General features: G+C 31.9%; 1 protein-coding gene across 1 annotated transcript; it reads left to right on the forward strand.

The window, feature by feature from the left end:
* The first annotated feature begins 1,842 nt into the window (after positions 1-1,842).
* On the forward strand, positions 1,843-23,265 carry LOC127699905 (uncharacterized). The gene is made up of 10 exons (XM_052203296.1): positions 1,843-2,001; positions 4,596-4,787; positions 6,839-6,936; positions 8,758-8,860; positions 10,299-10,427; positions 11,357-11,533; positions 12,468-12,584; positions 20,367-20,450; positions 20,791-20,866; positions 22,423-23,265. Exons 1-10 carry the CDS (start codon positions 1,947-1,949, stop codon positions 22,910-22,912), a joined length of 1,521 nt encoding a protein of 506 aa, XP_052059256.1. The 5' UTR covers positions 1,843-1,946; the 3' UTR covers positions 22,913-23,265.
* Positions 23,266-24,525: the final 1,260 nt, after the last annotated feature.

Genomic DNA, 24,525 nt, shown 5'->3' on the forward strand with positions numbered 1-24,525 from the left:
CAATCGAGTTGAGATGACCAAGGATAATCTGTTTGTCGCTATTTTATCTATGACGACGTTTTCAATTGCATGTCAATTTCATTGACAACTCAACGTGCCCCCTTAGTTTCTAGCGATAATTTTTCATATCACTCAACTCCGTAGAGAAAGGAAATTATCAGTCAGCAAGATCAAAATAAAATTTCGTAAAATAGCGATAAATATATATATATACTCATACTTTCTTTTTCTGAAAGAATTAATTCCGGTTCTACATAAGTAAAACATCAAAAGATATTGGAAAATATACATTTCACGCAACAAGCCATATAATCTACTAGAGAGTTGCCTCATACCACTTTTTTTCAATTTAGTATATAAATTTAGATTTAATATGCTAATAAATCAGCGATGAGTTGTTGCTATTTTATCGATACCTGTTGTTGGCCATTATTTTTTTTATGTTTTAAAGTAAGATATCATATGTGTCTTCATTTGTTTTAGATGGAATGCATGTTCAGGAGAAAAAGAAGAATTGATGGCTCTTTTAAAATGTCTAGTGACAGATAAAATACATATTCAGGACGAGAACATGATAATGTGATATGATTATAACCACTTTTTGTACTGGACATACACACTGAGCGCAAGTTCAAAAGATACTTGTCCACATGACGATCCGGGCACATTCTCTACTATTAAATACTGTGAGTTAAGAGGAGAAGCAGTCAATACTCAATTTTAAGTCTTGTGGTTTGACTCTGCCGGAGATCGAACCAACAACCTCCCGAACTCGAGGTTAACACGAGACAAACGAGGCGGTTACGTAAAAAAGAGGTCTAGTGTATATTGTTTGGAATACCAGTAAAAAATATCATCAAACACTTTTATACAGATATGTATAGATTATCGGGTTACACAATGTGATCTTTTTTGGCGAGTGAGCTTCATATTGGATCGAGGGGCTGATATTTTACGATATCTATACGAATAAAACCCGATTACCTGTTTATAGTTCTATTAATGGTCTTTTTCCCCTCCCTAAGACAGTTTTACGCTTGACGAAAATAATTAAGGTTGATAATGTCTCCTGTCACATTGTCACGTCGCTGATAACTTCTCCTCAGACATTGTGACGTAACTGATAATGTCTTGTCTTGTCTCAAAGCTGTGATACGAGAATAAAAGAGCGACTGACCAGGGTGATATAGGCATAGGGAAGGACGATAAGTACTTGTACCTGTTTGCAAGTTTCAACCATAACTTGATGGTAACAAGTATCCAAAAAATATTCAATAATGTCAGGCAAGTAGTGTTATTTGCAAAAATTCACCTTAAGCCATTACAAAGCAATACTGTAAACCAGCTTATTTTCGCGAGCGATTTATTTTTCGCGTTTTTCGCGAGTAGAAAAATAACGCGAATATAAATCGTCGCGAATATGTAAAACTTGGATTTTTCCTTAATTATCTACATGAAGAAATTTGAGAATCCCGAAATTAAATCGCCGCGAAATGAACTAGAAAGGGATAAACGCGAAATAATGTATCCGCAAAAATAAGTTGGTTTACATTAACTAACACATATTAACCTAATGTCACATGCACCATGAATTGCCATGCATGCATAAAACTTCCATATACATATGGAGTGTAATTATTTATGAGTCATTCTGCCTGGCATGATTTTGTGAAATCAAAATTTTTTGTGTGGCTAATAATCAAAGGATATTACAAGAATTATATCAATGCAATACAAAGCAATAAGTATGCTTCAGTAGTTTTAGTGAATGAAATATATAACATACAAGGGAAACCATTGACAAACTATTCAACTTCCGTAATGTGTTATCTTTTGTAAACACGACATCATAAACAACCGACTTTTAAAAGGTTGTATTCACCTTAATATATCAGCTTTACTTCCTTGTTGTGTTGCTATAGTTTGAAAAGGAAAAGGAAAAAGACATGCTGCTGTGGACTATCCTACTGGTATTTGTTATAGATATACAATCTGTAAATGGTAAGTAACGATTTTTTTTACTGTCATTTCAACACGATAGTGTCACAAAGGTCTCAATATCAATAATTAGTCAATGGCCTTTATTTATGTTGTTATTGATATCGGTGACATAATGAAAACAAACTTTTTTATACATTTTATTGAAATATGTAGGATAAATACTCTCGTGAATAAAGTTTTCTGAAAGATTTCACTATAATTCTTTGATTCACAGTTCATTTTCCTGTTTACGACAAAAAATTATAGATGCATGTATATGTTTAAACCTAATGAAATGATTCTTCATCTGTTATTTTTTTGTATTACTAAGCAAAAGACAGACTTTTTTAACTAAATTATGGTTTAGTATTTACAAAACGTAAGATAAACATAACGAAAATTATAAATCAATGTCAATATATACTCGGAAATATTTTTTACCAATTTCAATAGCTGTACACGTGATAAATATCGGTCATATTAGTCAGTTACAAAACGAGTATTTATTATTTCTCTGTATATTGTATATGGGTTATTCAGCAACTTCTTGTTTGGCACTTAGCATATCGAACGTTTGTTTCTATTACTGTAATCATTAATGTTGTCCCTTCAGCCTGGTATTTTTGTATTGCTACTTCACAGTTAATAAGAAAAGTGTTTCCTGCTTGGAAGTGTATGGTTCTACATGATAACAACTGCTTTGTATTCTAACCTTCACAATAAACCATATCTTAGGATAATATATATGGGTATCTACCAATGAAATATAGATCTAGTAATGTTCATTTTTTTGTGTTCATTTAATATGCTACTTTAAATAAATTCACTTTTCATTACAAATAAAGTACGCTACACGTATTAGTTCATAACTTTCGTATACGTAGCGTCGGTGTTTTCAATGCTTTCTGGAAAATGAACGTTATTTGTAATAGGCATCGAAAATAACGTACGCCATATTTGCTAATAAATACAAACAAAGTTAGAAATATAAATATATCAGTTACAAAGATAAGGAAATGCTTTCTTAATTCCTGAAAAAAAGATGATTTTAATGAGCTTATACAAAGCTAGTTCAAAGTAGAGGACAACTAATGAATAAAACACATGTTTCCCAGACTTGTGTATGTGCCTTCATTCATACAACGCTTGTTTTTAATTGTCACCTGAATTTGTACATTTTTAACTCAATATATCTTATTGTTTTCATGATGCCTGATTGCTACTGATCTGTCGTAAATTTCACATCTTTTGACTAATACCAATAAATAAAGAATAGAAACGGAAAATGTGTCAAATAGACGACAACCTGGTAAAAGAATAGAAATCAGCCAAAGGCCACCGATGTGTCTTTAACACAGCGAAAAGTCCCACAGGCGAAATCGGGCTTCAACAGCCCTTTAAATGTGCCCATATATGTTTCTTTCAATAAAAAACATGAATGTTCCTTCTATAATTTATATGTTATTTTATTTCTATAAACAACTTCTACTTCTTATGTTATGCAACTGCAAGTTCACGTTGGTTCCGCCTCAAGATCTCAATTTCATTTGCACCAAATTTCAATATACAAAGAAGATGTGGTATGATTGCCAATGAGACAACTCTTCACAAGAGACCAAATAAAACAGATATTAACAACTATAGGTCATCGTACGGCCTTCAACATTGAACTCTGGATCTGTTTTTTGCTTTTTAGATAAGCATATGTGTAAAAAAAAATAGACTAACATATCATTCTTAGTCGCTTTAACATGCATAATTGCTGTGGAGTAATCTAACAGATATAGATCGAATTAAAATGAAAAGAACCCGTATGTGAACATTGTGAAACTAGTTTTAAATGTAGGACTTAAATATGTGTCTTATATAAATAGAGGGTTTAAAACTAGTCTCGGTTCTAAGTACAGTAGTTCTTTTGAGTTTGACCCTTCGCAAAAGTTAGCTTGAGTAATCTTTTTACATATTTCTTTTACATTGTATTACGGAATACACATGGTATACAGCAACTTAGTACATCTTTGCTATGTATGCTATTTTGATACACATAATAGTGTACTTATATAATTAGCAGTTAACACATTAACAACTGTTTGTATCTTTAACGTTGGCCTTGGAAAGAGACAATGGTATTTATTGAATAGACAAACATTTATGAACATACAGATTCATAATAACAAAATTTAATAATCTTTATAAGAGCGTTAGCACCGATTTAGTTTAAAATATTAACGAAAGCTGAATGTCGATATAAAATCGTGTATGTTTGTCAAGAAAGGATCAAGATAATGCTGATTTATTCATCCTCTTTGAATATGTACTCATGTGACCTTCCATGTATCTCCTTATTTAAGCTGGGTTACGGTGGGATACGCATGTACTAAGCCTGTTCAACTATCAAAAGAAAATTCAGTCTGTTGGTGTCATCAAGACTAAATTACATTCGAAATATTGATACATATTATCGAGTCCATGCATTGTTAATTATTTAGTTTAGACTTTTTGTTATTTGGATAAACGTTTGAGTGTGTATCAATCGAATCGTTAACCATGGATTTAATAGATAATGCACCTCACAGTCTCGTTGCATATCGGCATAGAGATATATTTTTTTTTAGCATATAGCTTACAATCTGATCAAGCATATCACACAGACAGAAAAACCTGGAAAGCTGCTTCTGAAATATGTAGCAAAATTGGTTTAGAGTTTGACGAAAAGGTGTTGACGAATATTGCCGTGCTGCAAGAAAAAGAATTTTGGATTGGAATGGCTATTTACCATATAGCTACACCATGGATTGAAAGTATGGGTACGTAAAGTGTGTCAATTTGAATGTAGGATAAATTAACCATGTTAATTTCAAAATAGGAATCCGGACAGTTGTAACATGCATAATATACAAATGAGGTGCAGTTTTTTCAATTCACCTAATGAATTACTATATAAAGTTATCGAAAGCTTTAAAAGAAATTATGGAAAGCCAAGCCAATATTACCAATAATTGCGATAATTAAAAATTATTCAATGGGGCTTGAATGTATGGTGTTTTTCCATGGATTGACCTTTATGATAAATATTTTACCACAAGTGATAGCCTATTGCATTGCAAATTATTAAAAATTATTAAATCAAATACATTGATATGGTTAACTAATTCGTACCATCGTTTGTTCAGGTTGCTGTGGTTAATTATAACTACCTACGACATGGGGAGTAAATAATTATAGCCAATACAAAATGCGACGATGTTGATCAGCTAACATGCAATATATTTGCATTTTACCGCGGATATGTTCTCAACGTGTTTGAAGGAAGTCGTGTAAGAATCAAATAATGATAATAAAACAGAATGTTCAGTTTCATATATGTTTGCATGTATCCAAATGGCAATGACTTTTACAACAAACGCTGGAGAAGGGAATTTTGATTTCTGGCTTAATTAGTGTAATTACTTAACTATCTTAAATATTATTTGAACTTGTACTACTTTATTTAGACAAAAATGGGTAGTTTTCATCATAATGTTGAAAACAATTTTTTGCCATCTATATTATGTATATGTATTTAAACTTAGTGCAGTCTTTGAAATGTTAACTTTTTTACGTCTACCCCAAAACAAAACAAAATCCTTTAAATATGTAGTGAACAAAGAACTTGAACATTTTTATTTAGTACCTATGTTAACCGTGTTAATGTTTTGATTTATTTGCAACGCAATGCGCAACTTTCTGATCACTTTAATTTAATCCATAGTTCAATAATCATACAAACAAAGATACACTCGGACATAAAAAAAAGGGATCATATCTTTTAGCACATAGATATAAACAGATGCGAAATTCTTTAATATTAGTAACAGTTTTCGATCAGAAATATTGTTTAAAATGTTTAGGTATGTTAGGATAGCGTTTAGAAATAACACTACTATTTCGTAGCCCATTGATTTTAATGTTTAATGTGGATTCATTATTTTTCATGTGTATCAATGTTCGTGGATTGAGGAAGCTTTGTATGTTCGTGAATATCTGATTTCGTGGTTTCAATAAGTTCTGCATTCAAACATATAACAAATCTGTACTTCATTGAAGATTTAAATTCGTGGTTCACCTGTTAACACAAAATCAACAAAAATTGGTATACCACGAATAATTAAGACTAAACAGTAATTACTACAACTTCAAGCATACATAGCTATGTTTTATTTAAGATTTAGATAGAACAATAGTTATTGTCAAAACCTTATTCTGACTTGTGCTCAAAATATCAATATACCTTCCACTTCATATAAGAGCGCCCTTGATCCTTTAAGTTTGGAAGAACAACAATTCTAAAATGAGCAAGAGGACAAATTTTCCTATCTTAATTTCAGAATTTTTTTACTGTTCAATAGAAACTTTGACAATGGTTCTTCGTCCTAAAGTCTAATAAGATACCAAGATAACCCTTTTATTTAACTTATTGTTACAGCTATGCATAGGAATTATTATGTTTAAAATATGTGCTACTTTCTTGTTTGTTCTTTCTGACCGGGCCAAATAAGTAGTTCTATACCTAAGAACTCATGGACTATTTCATGCGAACTATATCTTAGCAAACATGTTACATCATGTATATTTTCTTTGTAAATTATTGAAAAAAGATTTACACTTCTTCCGTCTCTAATGGAACAGCTTTCATACAAATGATTGCGCCAACCTATGTTATTGAAAGTTGAAGACGCGAAAATCGAAAATCTCCGGACTATTGTACTCTATTGTATCTTTACTTCTACATTAATCAAAGCATTGCATTATTTGCTACAAATCACATACATGTTATTGGTTGATTATTACGATGTAATGGTCAATGTGTTTTAAACAGGTTGTTATTCAGTACCAGACGGACAGGAAATTAAGAAAAGTCCATCAATTGTATTATGCCAAAAACAATGTGTCTCGTATCAGTTCTTTGGTTACAGTGTGAGTATTTAATTTCTTCAAATGTGAATTTTCTGGCTATTTATGTTATTATTTTTTATATGACTCAATAACATTTACAGAGAACAACAACAAATACGTTACAAACCTCAACAAAATGAAGTATGACAATCCAAAAGCAAAAGAAAAAAATAAAAGACATACACATCAAAAACAAATGGCTAATGCAAGTATCCCTTTCAACATTTTTATGCGTATGTTTTGTAATCTATTCATATAATATTGTATGGTGAACGGGAGGAATGTTCTTTTCTTGTATTGTCAGTTTTTATTTCCGCGATGATGATGTTATGTTGGCTATTCCTTCATTGTCCTAGTGGTATATATAAAGAGGCAAACTATACCAGACGGACATTCAATAAGTTAAAAAAAGAAATTGACAATGCCATGGCTAAAAATGAAAAAGATTAACAGACACACAACAGTACAGAACACGAAACATAAAAAACACTAAGGATTGCTGAACACGAAAACTACCAATAACTGAGTGCAAATCTCAGGTGCTGCTCTTGTAAGTAAGAACCAGTTGATATGTCTTATTCGGTAAATATCACTGTTTTGTCTAACAGATGTGCAGTTACGTTTAAAAAGTGAAACTGATTGGTTTGTGCTTTTTTTTTTTTTTTCTACGTTCAAATTTTGAATAGTTTGGGGTTTTTTTTTTTTGGCATTGCACAAAATCAAGTCTTGGTGTATTGCGTTTAAAATTTTCCATATGGTCTCTTCCATGAATGACGTACGGCAATCGATATTAAAAGAAATTGCTCTTTTTTTTTTTTTCATGTACTCAGCTTTGTGTCTTTTGCTTTCGTGTTAGTTGTTTTTGTGAATCGTAGCGATCCATTAGTTATAATAAGTTTTTCCACTGAATTTTACAATTTGTTCTTATTTTGTGCTGTAAACCCACTGTCACAGGTAAAGGAGTTATAGTCTAGGCCGTTCTTTTCTTAATTGAATTGTGTCAATTTTTTTATATCGATGGCCATTACAGCGACAATATCGTTTGGTTTTTGCTCATTGTTATAGGCTAGGTGTCCATAATTTCTTACCTCCACTTGATTTGATCTCTGATTGATACTTTTATTTTTATGCTAAATAGTGTGCAACACCAGTTTCCCAAATACATATATGTTATAGATTTGTTTAAAATAGAGACGACACAGTTGATCGGTCATTATAGAATTGTATCCAATCTTTTAGAACAGACCACATGAAAGCTTTAACCTACAATTAACCCTGCCGCATTATATATCTGTACAAAGTACAATCACTAAAATACTGAACTCCGAGGAAAATTCAAAACGGAAAAATCAAAAGCTCAAACACGTCAACGAGTGGATAGCAACTGTCATATTCCTGACTTGGTACAGGCATTTTCGTATGTAGACAATGGTGGATTAAACCTGGTTTTATAGCTAGCTAAACCTCTCACTTGTATGACAGTCGGATAAAATTTCATTATATTGAAAACGATGTGTGTCTGTCAAATAACAGCATATCAAGTTATTGAAATTTTATTTCGTTGAATATTGAAATTCGTGGTTTTCCTGTATCCACGAATTCTTTGAAAATTGGTGTTCAAAGAATAATTATAATGAATCCACTGAATATGGAATGTTTTATCACTATTTTTGTATTATCTCAGAATTTGAATTTCATTCTTCAATCACAAATTCAAATTTGAATATCCAAGTTACCATTTTATAACTGAATGTTTTTTTTTTTAATTTTAGGGGACGATGAGAAGGGGGGGGGGGGGGGGGTAATCCTATATATTAAGTACGATATGTAATATAATTGCAGGAGTCAACAGAAAACTGTTTTTGTCATCAAATTAAAAGTAGTTCCCATAATATAAGTAATTGCATAGACAACATTGATTCGAAATATTCCTTCGTTTATAAAGGTATGTAGAAAATTATGATTTGATTACAAGCACTTATTTCAGTACAATATAATAATAGCATTACATGTACGTGTAAATAACCAGTGGAATATAAAGTCACTTAACTTTATTTGTGTTGAAAGAAAATAAGTAAATACTACTTCTTCTTCACTTTATAAAGACATTTTTTTTTTTATACGCGGTTTGAAATCTTTATTCAATATCTCATTCCAGAGAAATGTTTCTTAGTACAGCCATGTCTTCACATTTTACAACTTTTGTAAATGTTTTTCCTATCTCATTTCTCAAGACCTTGTTGATAAATACGCCGTATCAACTCCACAAATAATACATGATGGTCTTGGTGTATAGATTCTGCGTACTGACGTTGTTTATCATCTTAATAACGTTTTATATTGTTCTTTTATTTGTCTTTGTTCTATAATTAATATTACTTTTACTGTTTGGTCTGCTTTCGGTGTTATCCATTTGACATGGTTCGGTACTTATACATCCCGTCAATGTGTTGTTTGTATTATCTTTCATTTTTGCTTGTGTGTTTTGTACGTGTGACTTTTTGTGTTTCTTTGGTACATATGACGTGGCTCTGTACTTTTAAACATCCCGCCATTATGTTATTGTTCTATTATAATTTTGAAAATACTTTGAACAACAAAATTATTTTATATCTCTTCCTGTGTGACGTTTACATTCTGACATCAAACACACGACTCTACACTAGAGTTGATGTGAACCTTGCCATTCAGTCACAAGATTTCAAATATTTCAATCCTTTATGGGTTGATTTAAAATACATATAAAAGTAAGCAACCTTTATAGCTTGCTGTTCGGTGTGAGCCAATGCTCCGTGTTGAAGGCCGTACCTTGACCTATAATGGTTTACTTTTATTAATTGTAACTTGGATGGAGAGTTGTCTCATTGGCACTCATACCACATCTTCCTATATCTAATGAATGTGGTTGTTAAATTTGATAGATGCTTTTTTGTGCTTCTTTGTTAAATATTTGTTTGTTTTTGTTATAATTGAGATTGTGACACGGTGATGACTGCTGTACCCCTATTTTGACAATTTTACCTATTATGTCTGTTTTGTTCACGCATCGTTGTAAATATAATGGAATTTGATGCGACTGTCATACAAGTGAGAGGTTTAGCGCTATAAAACCAGGTTCAATCCACCATTTTCTACATTTGAAAAATGTCTGTACCAAGTCAGGAATATGACAGTTGTTGTCCATTCGTTTGATGTGTTTTATCATTTGATTTTGCCATTTGATTAGGGACTTTCCGTTTTGAATTTTCCTCGGAGTTCAGTACTTTTGTGATTTTACTTTTTGTTACAAATTTTTTCATTTATTTTATCAGTGGATGTCTTGTTTTAACTGTTATAATGACCCAGGATTTGTAATATGATTTTTTTTTTTTTACCACATTTAGTATACACTGGGCATGTTTCTGACAATGGCGATGGCAAATGTACGACTTTATTGTGCAGTATAGGTGGCAATGGGTTGAAATCGGCTAATTGTAATGATATAACAGATACAGCAAGGGCCAGTAGATGTAGTAAATATCCTTTTTTATGTGTATATTTAATTTTTTGTGATCACTATATATTAATACACAAGAAAAGCCAATGTTTCTTAAATGACACCTACAACCTATGATAAACAAAGTTGGCACGAACTAACACCTAAACGACATGTTTCTTAAATGAATCTCTCTTTTAGTTTAATGAAAAACTGCTATTTTAAGACAGTAAGTTTATAACATTTTCTTTTACAACTTTATATTGCTATGATCTTAGAATTTGTACACACCTTAAATTGGTGTCTAAATGTTCCATGATAGATTTTTCTTAAACTTCTATGAAAGACTTCTTGGTCAATTTACTTTAAAATTCCAATATAAAAACTATGGAATTTAAAGTTTATACACGAACACAAACGAGACAACCCTAAATTAATGCGAAGGACTCCATAAATATATTTTACTTTATTTGAAATCAATAAAAGCGAACAGTTAACCCTTAGTGCTTATTTGACCTCCAGTTGCTAAAATTACTAAAGTCGTATCAACGTAGAATTCTAACATTATATCCATTTATTCTTCTCTGTACATTCTGTGTCAAAAATTGGTTACTTACAAATTATTTGGTAAAGAGATAATTTGATTATTGAGCGTTACGTAATTAACAAATTGCTTTTATTCACTGACATTGGCAAAACATGTTTGTATAGCTGTGAAGGATTTGATTGCAATTTATCTTTTGACTTTAGTCTGGAGTATGTATTTCAAAATGTGTTCATTTATTGCACCTAATTCTTTCAATTCATTTGACAAAAAATCTGTTAAAAATTAACAACGTTTTTTCCATTTTCCAACAAGAAAGCTTTGATAAAAACGTTGTGCATAGCCTGACCTTACATCGTGGCAATCAGTCATACCAAATATTGAGCTCACATTTTCATTATTTTGCTTTCATCTCTTCCAAGATGATGGAATCATAGTTGGATGGGGTAAACCGTATTCAACAGGCAAACAGGTGTGCCTGGAAAGATTTCAGCTTTTACTTCCACCTGATACTTATTGCCAATTGAATCACATATTCGAAGGGATTCCTTCATGGACAAACGTTTTTCGAGCGGAAACCGAAGCTAAGCTGACAAAAGGTAAAAGTATAAAATGACGTAATATATTATATCATGTTTTTTTGTTTTTTTTTATTTTGAACACCAGACGCGCGTGTCGTGTACAAAACAAATCATCAGTGACCTCGAATCTAAAACATAAAATGGCTTAAAACCTACGAAGTAGAAAGGAATTGAGGACCAATAATTCCGTAAGGCAATCTTTTGCTGGACATTTTTCGAAAAATTCTATTTTAACATTTTATAAATTTATCATTTAACCATAAAAATGATTATGACCAAGAATACAAATGATACAAGTTTCATTCATTTCATTCCAACTAAATGTTCATAAATTATAAAGGGAAACGTAAATGGTGTAAAAACAATATTATATAGCTGCAACGAACTTGCATAATGACTATTCAAACTATTATATAAAGCTAAATTACAAAATTACTGAACTCCAAGGGAAATTCAAAATGGAAAGTATTTTATCAAAAATAGAAACGGGGTGCGTGTCAAAGAGACAACACACCGTATATAATGTTGATCATAATGGACGTCACACATAATTCCGAAATATACAAGAGAGCCAAAATGAAAAATGCACACAAGACTGTTATACTGTATATAATCAATAAACCAACGTTTGAAAACAATTGAAAAAAGGTATATCGGTGTAAAATAGATAGATTTTATTAAAACTGAATACTCATCAAATTAAACGTCTGATACCGATTCTAATGTACACGACATGTGTTACTGTAGTACTAGTTTATTGTATCATATTTGCTTTCTATTTAACTAGTATTTGTATACTGTTGGGAAAGGACCTTCGTAAGTTGTTATAACATGTTTCCGATTCCTTAGTTATACTTTAACTATAAAATATAGTTAATCTATACTTTACAAAAACTTCTTTATGAACGCATACTTACTAAATACAGATGACAAACCATTAATTTATTTCCAGCTGAAGCAGGTACAAAAGAACCGCTTTCTTGTTTAGCAGGCTCGATAACAGGAAAAAGAGTGCTGAATGTAACCAGACGAGCTTGTAATGATCAGTTACAGTTTTTGTGCAGAATAGGTATATAAATCATATATTGGCTAGTTCATTTGTTCTTATATATAAAAAATTAGAGAACACTGTTGAGCTTGATGTATATCCTTGGTTGAAAAGACACTCTTCTGTTTACGTATGAAGTAATATTTACATTTATTTCATGTTCTTACATTCTTCTTATATTGTAAACGTTGATATGTTGATATGTGCATATATGATTGTGGTTCAGAGTACGTTATGTGTTCGTCATTTGCACAATTGAACACACCAGGAACAACGAGCCCTGTGTCATACTGCTTCAAAGAGTAGAAGTTAAATCTAAGTTACAAATTGTTATGCATATATCATGTATATGGCTATTTGTCTTTGGAAACACATTTTGATTCACCATTTTCAAGGTACAGCTTCTTCAACAACCCAAAGTCAAAGCTTAATTGCTGACGATAGACAGGAGTACGGTTCAAGCACAACTTTTCATAAACATATTGGTTTTGATTTTTTTTTTTACTCTATTTATATTTTTTTAAGCACGGGATTGTTTCCATCGGACCAATATTTAAAGCTATATGCATATTTTATAAATGATGTGAACAAGACAATATGTTATGCGTTCGTTATCTACCGAGTATCTCGACAATAGAAAGAGAAAAAAGACTCTCTAGTTTTAGGTCGTCCACTTTCGCCCGTTTAAAGAGAAAGATCATGACATGAAAGCAGACATTCTATTTTTGTTCCTTCCGTTAAAGTCATTGTCAACTATAGTGTATGAGATGCAAGCATGCACTGAAATGTGGGTCTTTGAATGATTAGAATTCGTCCATATATCTGACCGTAATATTAAAGAACTAAAGAAGATAGTAAGATGTTTGAATGATGGATATAAGTTCTTAATGATATGAACTGTTATTGACCAAGAAGTGCAGCATTTTCTTTACAAATATTTCGGTGTATTTGTTATTGGAATCAGTATTGTTATTACTAAGTATGACTTTTCCAAGCCAGACCTGTGTGTTTATGGTTTTTATTCCAATTGGTACTAATTGTGCACCCCTACTGGTCGATTTGTTTTTGTACTCTTATGAAGCAGAATTCATTCAGAACCTTCTAAAAGACAAAAGGAAAAAGCAACTTGCGAAATCTGTAATTTTACTTTCAGATATATTGATGATGTCCTATCACTGAATAACCCATATGTCTGCCAATACTTACATCTCATATATCCCAGTGAACTTGAAATTAAGGATACTACTGATACTAGAAGGACTGCTTTATGCCTTGATTTTTTTCCTCAATATTGACACAGATGGACGACTGCTCACTAAAATCTATGACAAACGGGACGATTTCAACCTCCCAATTATCAATTTCCATTTCTCAGCAGTAACATACCCTCTCCCCAATCGTATGGTGTATTTCACATCCAATCTTTTATGGTAATATTCTTTACAAAGCACAAAAATGTCAGTATTCACCTCAAAAGCTAACAAAACCTTTAAACAGACTTATAAAGAAGGGATATAGTTACGATACTGTTGGCAGGTCATTAAAGATTGCATATTTTGGCTTTAATATTGATTCACTTATAGGGTCTTTTGCATCGGAATTAAACATATTTATTCTAAAACAAGTTGTTGGCATGACACTGGTTATGTTCTTCTCATATATTTTATGATGGTATAATACTAAACCCCTAACAGGAGGGATTGTGCCTGATATTCATATGATGAAGACATAATCTTTCAATCAGTTTAATTGAGGTCTGGAGCTGGCATGTCAGTTACTGCTAGTAGTCTGTTGTTATTTATGTATTATTGTCATTTTGTTTATTTCTTTAGTTTCCTATTCTGACATCGGACTCGGACTTCTCTTGACCTGAGTTTTACTGTGCGTACTGTTGTACGTTTGTTTTTTCTACATTGGCTAGAGGTATAGGGGAGGGTTGAGATCTCAAAAAACATGTTTAACCCCGTCGCATTTTTGCGCCTGTCCCAAGTCTGGAGCCTCTGGCCTTTGTTAGTCTTGTATCATTTTTAATTTTAGTTTGTTGTGTATAATTCGGAGTTTAGTATGACGTCCATTATCACAGAACTAGTATACATATTTGTTTAGGGGCCAGCTGAAGGACGCCTCCAGGTGCGGAAGTTTCTCGCTGCATTGAAGACCCATTGGTGGCCTTCGGCTGTTGTCTGCTCTATGGTCGGGTTGTTGTCTCTTTGACACATTCCCCATTTCCACTCTCAATTTTATTTTTACAGAGTTTGTCTTTAGTGCCGTGTGGAGACAGTAGAGTGCCTCCCCGTGCTTCAGGTTTATGCTCTTATAATATACTAGATTATGGAGTGTGTGTCCGAGCGAGAACTTCTCTTTGTTCATTACTTTAGGAATATTTATCAAAAAGTAGTATTTCACATTCAGTCCCATTCTTCTATATAGTCAGACGTGACGTCAGTCGCTACCCTGATATACCCTATCTTTTGTTTTATTTTTCGGGTACTTTATGACGGATAGCGTTTGACGTCTTTAGCCGAACAGTTTTATTATTTTCACATAATTCAATTTATTGAGTGCTGGTTCATATTCTGGACGCCAGTCTTTGCTCCTTTCTAATAAAATCCACATAACAAAAAACAAATATGAAGCTAAGAAATGGAAAAATATTAAATACTTAACTCGTTCAAAGGGTATCTACACGTCTCAATCTTCAAAATCGCTTATCTAAAAATACTATAATCGCTGACATTTTTACCCTTCTATCGATAAGTGTCATGCCAAAAAATGACTCACATGTCCCCGTCTTTCTACCAACAATACGGTAAGGTCTACGTTTAATAGTCGCACATTTTCTTTAAATTTTGAAACTGATATAACTTGAAAAACAAACAGTATTGTGTATTTACTCACATGAAACAAACCGGGATGCGGTATTCAGTACGAAGGTAAAACTGGACGATATTTATCTAAACGCACGCAAGAACACCTGTATCGTTTTAAAGGGCCCAATAAATTCAAAAGTATCATTTATCAACATCTTAAAAAGCACAATAATCCTATCAAATATTTAACAGTTTAACCTTTAGAAGTAGTAAATAAGCAGCCTGGTGAATCTCATTCAAAGTTTGTACGATCACGGAAAATAATTGAATTAAATTGGATTAAAAAATTACAGACAGTCTGCCCTCTCGGTCTTAATGATAACATCACTGGAATTGGTAATATATCAAGAACCGATTATGTTAACATTTTGGATATAGTTTCTAAAACTGTTCGTTAAAACCGTTCTCATGGACGTAGAAATAATCGCAATCAAAGAAAATTTCATGCCAACCATACAAATATTTCGGACCTAATTTCTAGTTCAAAAACAACGGCAGACATTATCTATTAACCAAGCTCTGTTCTTTACCTATAAATAAATTAAATAAAATTTTAGAGGATTGCAACACAATTTCATATTGCAGTCCTAAGTATGAAATCGTTCAAATTATAATGGCATATTGTTATTCTAAACTCTTTCCCAAAATTGATCGCCCTGAAGATTATAAAAAACATTTTATTAAAATAAAGTATGTCAATAAAGGTTTTGATTTTGTAAATATTGCCGGTATTTTTAACGACCATTCTGTTAAAGAACAAATTCCTGGATATTTTGATAATACTGAACTCCCTCTTATTTGTTATATTTACAAGAAATCTACCCGAAAATTTGTGTTTAATTATAGCCAAGTCTGTAAAGATGTAAATATCAGTGAAAATACACCTCCGTCATGTAATTGTAGTAATTCCGAATACATTTATGGCCCCATTTCCCATGTTATAACAGACCTTAACATCGTTCGCGACCGAGAGTTAAAATCATTCCTCAGTAAAGGACCTAAATATCGTTCCCCGTCAATTATTAATTGGAATTAGTGTCGTAATATCATCCACGACTCACTTCGTGCTTACTGTTTGAAATGGATAAAACGGGAAAAAGCTGACAAAAAATCTTTGGACTCTTTTTTTAATTCAGTAATGAAGATAGTTGATTTACGTAAACAACATTTTAAAGAACATTTTACTCTTAACAACAACCATAAAAATCCTATTTCTCGTATCAAACATCAACTAAAAGAACTAGCCAAGGCATTTGTTTTTGTCCCGGCTGATAAAGCTGCTAATAATATCATTATAGTTTGACGTAAATTTTACATTGAGGTTCTGCAAAAGGAAATCACGATTTCACCAACATTCCAACTGACTTCATTTTCAGAAAACGATATCTGTAACAAACATGAACTATTAGCTACTTCTTTACAAGCAGAACCAAATACAATGAAAGTCCCAACTATGTACTGGCTTCCGAAGCTACACAAATCACCTTACAAATATAGATTTATTTCGTCTTCAAGTCATTGTTCCACTACTAAATTGTCTATTCTACTTACTAGTACAAAAACCTGATAATAAATTGTTCAAATAAGGCCTTTGAAAATAGTGGAATTAACTACTTTTGGAGTGTCAAAAACTCGTTGAAAGTACTTGATAAATTGCATGCATATATTGGTGATTTTGAATCTGATCAAAGTTTTGATTTTTCTACCCTATATACCACTTTGCCTCATATTCTTATTAAGAAAAAATTCACACACCTACTTAAATGGGCATTTAAAATGTTGGAATGCGAATACATATGTTCAAACTCTTTTAGGTCATTTTTTAGTAGCAATAAACAAAAGAGCTATGTCAATTGGACATGCTTTGATACTATATCTGCCCATGAATTTTTACTTGATAACATTTTTGTTCGCTTTGGAGATTCCGTATATCGTCAAGTTATCGTAATTCCAATGGGGACTAACTGTACACCACTTATTGCGGACCTGTTTTTGTATTGTTATGAGTTACAATGTATGACTAAAATCAGCAAATACCCATCGAAACAACATCTGATACAAATATTTAACAATACTTTTAGATATTTGGATGATATATTGGCTCTCAATAATGACGACTTCAATGTGTATACTAAAGAAATTTATCCTGTTGAACTTACTTAAAATAAAGCTAATACTAACAATGACCACTGTCCTTTCCTCGATCTTGATATCTATATCATTAACGGGAAGCTTAATACAAAAATTTATGATAAAAGAGATGATTTTTCATTTCCTATCGTTAATTGTCCATTTTTAGATGGTGACGTTCCCTTGTCACCATCTTATGGTGTTTATATATCTCAGCTTGTACGATTCGCTCGTGTATGTAACAACGTATTAGATTTTAGCGAGAGAAATTTATGTATTACTGAAAAATTATTACACCAAGTTTTCGATATCATAAACTAGTCAAAACATTTACTAAATTTTATCATCGGTATAAGGACATCATGCGTAAATATAACTCAACATGCAGACATCTTATACGTTCGGGTATTTCACATCCAATCTTTTATGGTAATATTCTTTACAAAGCACAAAAATGTCAGTATTCACCTCAAAAGCTAACAAAACCTTTAAACAGACTCATTAAGAGGGATATAGTTACGATACTGTTGTCAGGTCATTAAAGATTGCATATTTTGGCTTTAATATTGATTCACTTGTAGGGTCTTTGCATCGGAATTAAACATATTTATTCTAAAACCAGTTGTTAACATGACACGGGTTATGTTCTTCTCATATATTTTATGATGGTATAATACTAAACCCCTAACAGGAGGGATTGTGCCTGATATTCATATGATGAAGACATAATCTTTCAATCAGTTTGATTGAGGTCTGGAGCTGGCATGTCAGTTACTGCTAGTAGTCTGTTGTTATTTTTGTATTATTATCATTTTGTTTATTTTCTTTTGTTTCCTATTCTGACGTCGGACTCGGACTTCTCTTAAACTGAGTTTTACTGTGCGTACTGTTGTACGTTTGTTTTTTCTACATTGGCTAGAGGTATAGGGGGAGGGTTGAGATCTCAAAAAACATGTTTAAGCCCGCCGCATTTTTGCGCCTGTCCCAAGTCAGGAGCCTCTGGCCTTTGTTAGTCTTGTATCATTTTTAATTTTAGTTTCTTGTGTATAATTTGGAGTTTAGTATGACGTCCATTATCACTGAACTAGTATACATATTTGTTAAGGGGCCAGCTGAAGGACGCCTCCGGGTGCGGGAGTTTCTCGCTGCATTGAAGACCCATTGGTGGCCTTCAGCTGTTGTCTGCTCTATGGTCGGGTTTTTGTCTCTTTGACACATTCCCCATTTCCATTCTCAATTTTATATCTGAGTTGATACGTTATGCTCGTGCATGTTCACACTATACGGACTTCATATACAGGAGTGTGTTCCTTACGCAGAAACTGCTCAAACATAGTAATGAGGAGGAAAGATTAAAAATGACACTCCGTAAATTTTATGGACACCATCACGAATTGGTTGATCCATACGATTTGTTTGTGTCTAAACTACTTAAGGACATTTTTACCACGTCTTAAATTTTGGTTTATCATTTACGTCGTCTGGTCTTTAAAGTACCGAACATGACATATTGCCGAATATGACTGGTTTGCTGAGTATGAATTCGCATTGCTACAAGACGTGTCACGGTATTTGTTTATCCAACATTCATGTACTTAGTTATGATGTTGTATTTGTAATTCTGATCGGATATTTTTAAATGTCTTATCGTTTGAAGTTGTAATTTTAATTTGTTTATTTTCTATTCGTATGTAAAAGTAAAGATAGTTAATCATCCAGTTCATTTATCAGATTTTAGTTTAAAGCAACTATATCTACACGATTTATTTGTTTTACAGTTTAATTTAGAAGAAATACCGACATAGCTAGATAATACCATTAATTATCTAATTACTAACACAATTCTATATTTTTGTGATTGTTATAAAATACATCAATTAGCATAATTACAAATGTAATCGTGATTAATATCCAATTTATAGATATTTACCTGTGACGTCACTTTTGTGGCGTTGATCAAGTCGAGTGACGAACAGTACGTGGTTCTGGTTTGTTGTTCTTGGGTGCTGTCCTAGGTTGTTTTACGTGTTCGTTGTTATTCTGTGTTAGCATGTCCATATGTACTATTTTATTGTTTATTTGAGTATTTCTCTGTCCTGAATGTTCTTGCATCTATTTATAATGTACTGTATTCCTGTAATGTAATGTTGTTGTCATTTTAGTGTTATATTTAACATTGCCATAAAAGCGCGAGGTTTGGCTAGACACAAAACCATGTTCAGTCCACCATTTTTTCTTAAAATGTCATGTACCAAGTCAGACAAATGGCAATTGTTAACTTATAGTTCGTTTCTGTGTGTGTGTTGCATTGTCGTTTGTTTTTGTTGCACTTCAGGTGTTTCTGTTGTTTTGTTGATTTCATCTTATTGTTGATGTGTTTCCTTCGGATTTAGTTTGTAACCCTGATTTGTTTTCTCTCAATCGATTTATGACTTTCGAACAGCGGTATACTACTGTTGCCTTTATTTATAATGGAAGAAATCATGGTAAAATGAGGAGATTTGTACTATCTTTCAATTGAAATTGAGGTTACATGAGTTAATTGATGTTCAAATCTCATACACCGATTAACGGTGTCTAGACTCTACTTAATCAAAAGAAGATTTGATACCAATGATTATTGATTTTTATCTTTCCATAAATAAGTTCTCACATGTTTTGATAACAGAAATATAATTTCAAAAAAATCATGTAACACCTTAACTATTTCAAAAAAAAATTGAGTACACAGTATAAATATTGTAGTTACATAAAACTTGAACAAAAAATATCTTTTTAAACAATTTCTAACCTTATTTTCTAGACGAAGCATCTGCTCCAACCTCAAGCCAAATCGTAATTGCAACAAGGACAATGAAGAAAGATTCTAGCGGCAGCATTGATATAGGTACCTTTTTATCAGCTAGTTGTTGTCTTCAATATAACTTAGCAATTTTGTATAAGGTGAACACACATAGAACGTTTGATGGATTAACGGATGGTTATAGTTACTACTTTTATTCAAGTACTATTTGAACTCGATAAATTGACATATATGAGCACATTTTCATCGTGCAGTTAATATTATCATTTCAAAAGAACAAAAATGTACCAATGCCTCCTGAAATAAGACCTTCAAGGCCTAGATTATCTGAACACAGTTTTATTGACTATATGTTATATTCTTACTAGATATAAGTGAAATTTATTGTCCACATATGTGTCATAGTTGTTTCTTTTCTCTATAGGTCCAGTTATTGGTGGCATTACAGGTGCCATCACACTATTGGCTGTTTTGTTTGTGATGATTTACTGTAAGATAAGGTGATATTATAAATATGTGCTGTATTTAAGTAAAGTGTTTTAAATCTCCTTAACATTCACTGTTATAAAAACAAAAATAAATTTGCTAATGGTAAATATATCAAATTTTTAGTTATTTCCCTTAACTTAATTATTATCTTGTGACTAACTAAATCAGACGTTGGTGCATGGACATGGATCTGTATCATTTTTCAAACCGGTGTTTAATAAAGAGCGTGTCTGGAAAATTTTTGCATTTGTTTTTATTTTCCATTTTAAAATTGACTAGCCATAACGTCGTTTGGAACAATTTAATCTAAAACAAAAAGTGTAACAGTTCGTTCTAATACTTTCTTGTTAGGATTGTCAAACATGTGGATTTTGTAAACAGTGTGTTGTATTTTTTTTTTAATTCAATCCCATAAATCGTTCTGTTTAAGCAATCTGTTAATACAAAACGTAGAGTATTCCCGATTAGTAGCTGTTTTGATTTACACGACCAAAATCATTGTCAGTATTCACGGTCGGGGCAGGATTTGTGATTGGTTTAAACGTACATCGTAACAAACAAATTGATAGGGTCTTACGATGTTTATTTGTACATTAAAAATATAGTTCATGTTAATTTATCTCAAATCCAAAAGTTAGACATTAAACATTGTAAAAGTTGTATAGACAAAAAACTAACAAAAAGGGACGATAAATCAAAACTATTCGAGAAACTCTTTCAATCGACGGGATAAAATAGAAAAAGAATTCGTTTGAAAAGTACACAATTCTAGATAGTTTAAAATGAAATCAGTATTTCAGTAAACTATCTGATTATAATACACAATTATCACCTCCTTGATATGTTGTACAAAGTGTTACACTTGTTTTCCTATCATTACTGCATTAGAATCAAAATTACTGGCGGCATATTTAATGTTATGTATTCAACTTATCCATTTCACTTTATTTTGGGTTTTGAAATTTTTTTGACAGTGGTAGCTACAACTGTAAACGTTAGTGCTACGGTTAATACTTGCACTTGGTCCACTGCGTTTGAATAAAGTTAGGTCCGGGGTAATGGCCGAGAAAACAGCAATATGACTTTAACAATATAAGATTGCAAAAGACAACCAATGAATAGTTGTTTAATTTGACACAGGGAAATGAAAATCAACTTGCTTCAAGACCTTATAACTTAGATTGTTTGTTTGCTATAAATATGGCGTATGATCTGATTTAAAAATATTATGCACATGCATATACATTTCCTATTATATTTTGATTATATTAACTGATGCTGCATACTAAGATAATACTGTTTTTTTATACAATGTTATTCTTCACTCGAAACGAACTACTTACTTTCCCAAGATACAGGAGTGCACCGACATTTGTCTGTGGCGTTTAGTGCTGACTTCTTGGTTTTCAGTAAAATATTTTAAGAACTTGTCGGCATCCTTCTTTTTTCGGTAATTTCTCATTTTATTAACAGTATTGTCTGTTTATGATCGACTTTAACGTATGAATATCGCTTTTGTATATATTACCTCTTCACAGATAGATCTAACATTACATGATATTTTTAGGTCATGTGGATTTTTTAAATCGGCTAATACGGATAAGCAAGAAGTCCAATTCTCCAAAGAATTCTACGAGCATTCACAAAATCCAGAAGTTAGAACAATTGAGACGCCGATTTCTAACAAATCATATGGCTTAGCTCCAATCAATTCAAGCAACACGTATGCAGTCGTAAACAAAATTAAAAAGAACGGACTCCAAACAACTGAGGACACTTATACTGAAACATCATACGGAGAATATGATCGATTAAATGTTTTGTCGAAAAATCGAACAGATTCAAAGACAAATTTATATGACAGCCATGCAGGGATTCGTAACGAAAGTGACCCAACATACGACAGTTCCAACCATGGAGGAAGAAAACTGCAACTTGATAACGATGTGTATGATCATACAGACACATTATCAACAGACGGTAGTGACTATGGTTATTCGTCAACTCTCAAATCAGAAACTAGAAATGAAAATGATGTATACGATAAAGCAGTCTAGCGGCAACAATTTATTTCCTGAGAAGGGTTACTGGTAACGCACTATTATGGAATGTGATCACAATAATATATTTGATAACATAGATTTGTATGTAACCCTGATTTCAAGAAGTGACTGTTTTGATAGATCTATATCTTAACCAGGTTAAGTTCACTCTTTTTGTAATCAGGTATTCACCTTTCGGTCATCTTATACATTTCATCGTCTTCTTAACTATAGTAAAGCAATTCAGATTAAGAAATTTAATAGACGTTTTTTTTTGTTTTTTTTTCATTTTTTTTTTACGTTCGTGGAGCAATTATCTATGCATATGTTATGTGTAGAAGAATTAAATAAAATAATCTTGATCGGTGTTTCAGATATCTCATGAATAGATAAAAGTTCCTTTATTTACATTTCACCAATAAAAGAACTCATATATCATCAGATATTTTTAAACATACAAGACATATTGTATGCGAATAAACTGACATGTTTATGTACTTTTAAAGCAGAAATTTTCGCTGGGGATTTAATTTCATTAATTTCGTGGATAAGAATTATCCACGAAATTAAAACCCCAACGAAAATTTAACTGTAGATTTACATTATTTTATGATCTGACAAAATCATATTGACATTATATAAATCATATGAATGATGAACATAAATGCATACACTGAAATTAATAGGTTGATTGATTAGACAACAATATGAAAACGTTTTCTTTAAGTCAGATGATAATCCTAATCTTTTGTTTGTACAGTAATAAATAATGATCAAGAACTGTCAATCAATGTCATTTAATAAGTCTAACGCGTCTGTGATGCCCTCAAGTCGTAAAAGCCAGTTAGCGTGTGTCTGTCACAACACTTAATTAGTGCTCACTGTTACTATGAAATGCAATTACTGATTTACCAACGCAGAAAGTTAATATCAGTTTTATTGACACTAGTAACTCGAATTTAGCTTGAACGGACAAATTCGCATTAACGGCATTTAAAAAAGATTAATGAAAATTAAATAAAGATTGACAAAAATTAAAAATTATTTTTAATGCATTTCAATCCATATCAAGTCATTTTAATACCAGTCAAATAGATTCCCTTGCGGTCATTCAAGTTAATTTGTTAACTGATGTTAAGTCCTTTTAAACTTTAAAGCGTCCGCCTTTTTGTAAGGTAAATCACTCAAGCGGTACAGCATCCGCGTGTATCTATCGTTTAACCGTTCCGAGCGTTATCGATTTTAGTCAGAAAAGTAAAAATGTACCTCTTACAAATATTCACATTAAAATTAAATAATGACAAATACATGTGTAAACTAAGTTTTTTATAGTTAATGATGCCAGATTTTTAAAATGCAGCGAAAAGTATAATTAGTTTTTTTTTTTTTTTTTTGTTAACACGCAGCAGCTCTTGAGATAAAAAAAGTGACTGTCATAAAAAAAAATTATTTTGCTTGAAATAAAACGAGAAAGCTGATAGTTATTTAATAGCCAATAAAGGGACCAAAATAAGCATGTTTGATGAATGCCAATGGATATTGTACGCAAACATAAATCTATATGAAGGTATCGTCTGATCAAAAATGTAATTTCGTCGAGAATATGCAATAATATTTGCCACGTTACG

The sequence above is a fragment of the Mytilus californianus genome, unplaced genomic scaffold (assembly GCF_021869535.1).
Source record: "Mytilus californianus isolate M0D057914Y unplaced genomic scaffold, xbMytCali1.0.p SCAF_44, whole genome shotgun sequence".
Taxonomy (NCBI): Eukaryota; Metazoa; Mollusca; class Bivalvia; order Mytilida; family Mytilidae; genus Mytilus; species Mytilus californianus.

Coding starts and splice junctions, on each gene's coding strand:
- LOC127699905 (XM_052203296.1), top strand. CDS start 1,947: ATGCTGCTGTGGACTATCCTACTGGTATTTGTTATAGATATACAATCT. Junction 2,002..4,595: donor AGATATACAATCTGTAAATG/GTAAGTAACGAT, acceptor ATTTTTTTTTAG/CATATAGCTTACAATCTGAT. Junction 12,585..20,366: donor ACAGTTTTTGTGCAGAATAG/GTATATAAATCA, acceptor CTTATTTTCTAG/ACGAAGCATCTGCTCCAACC.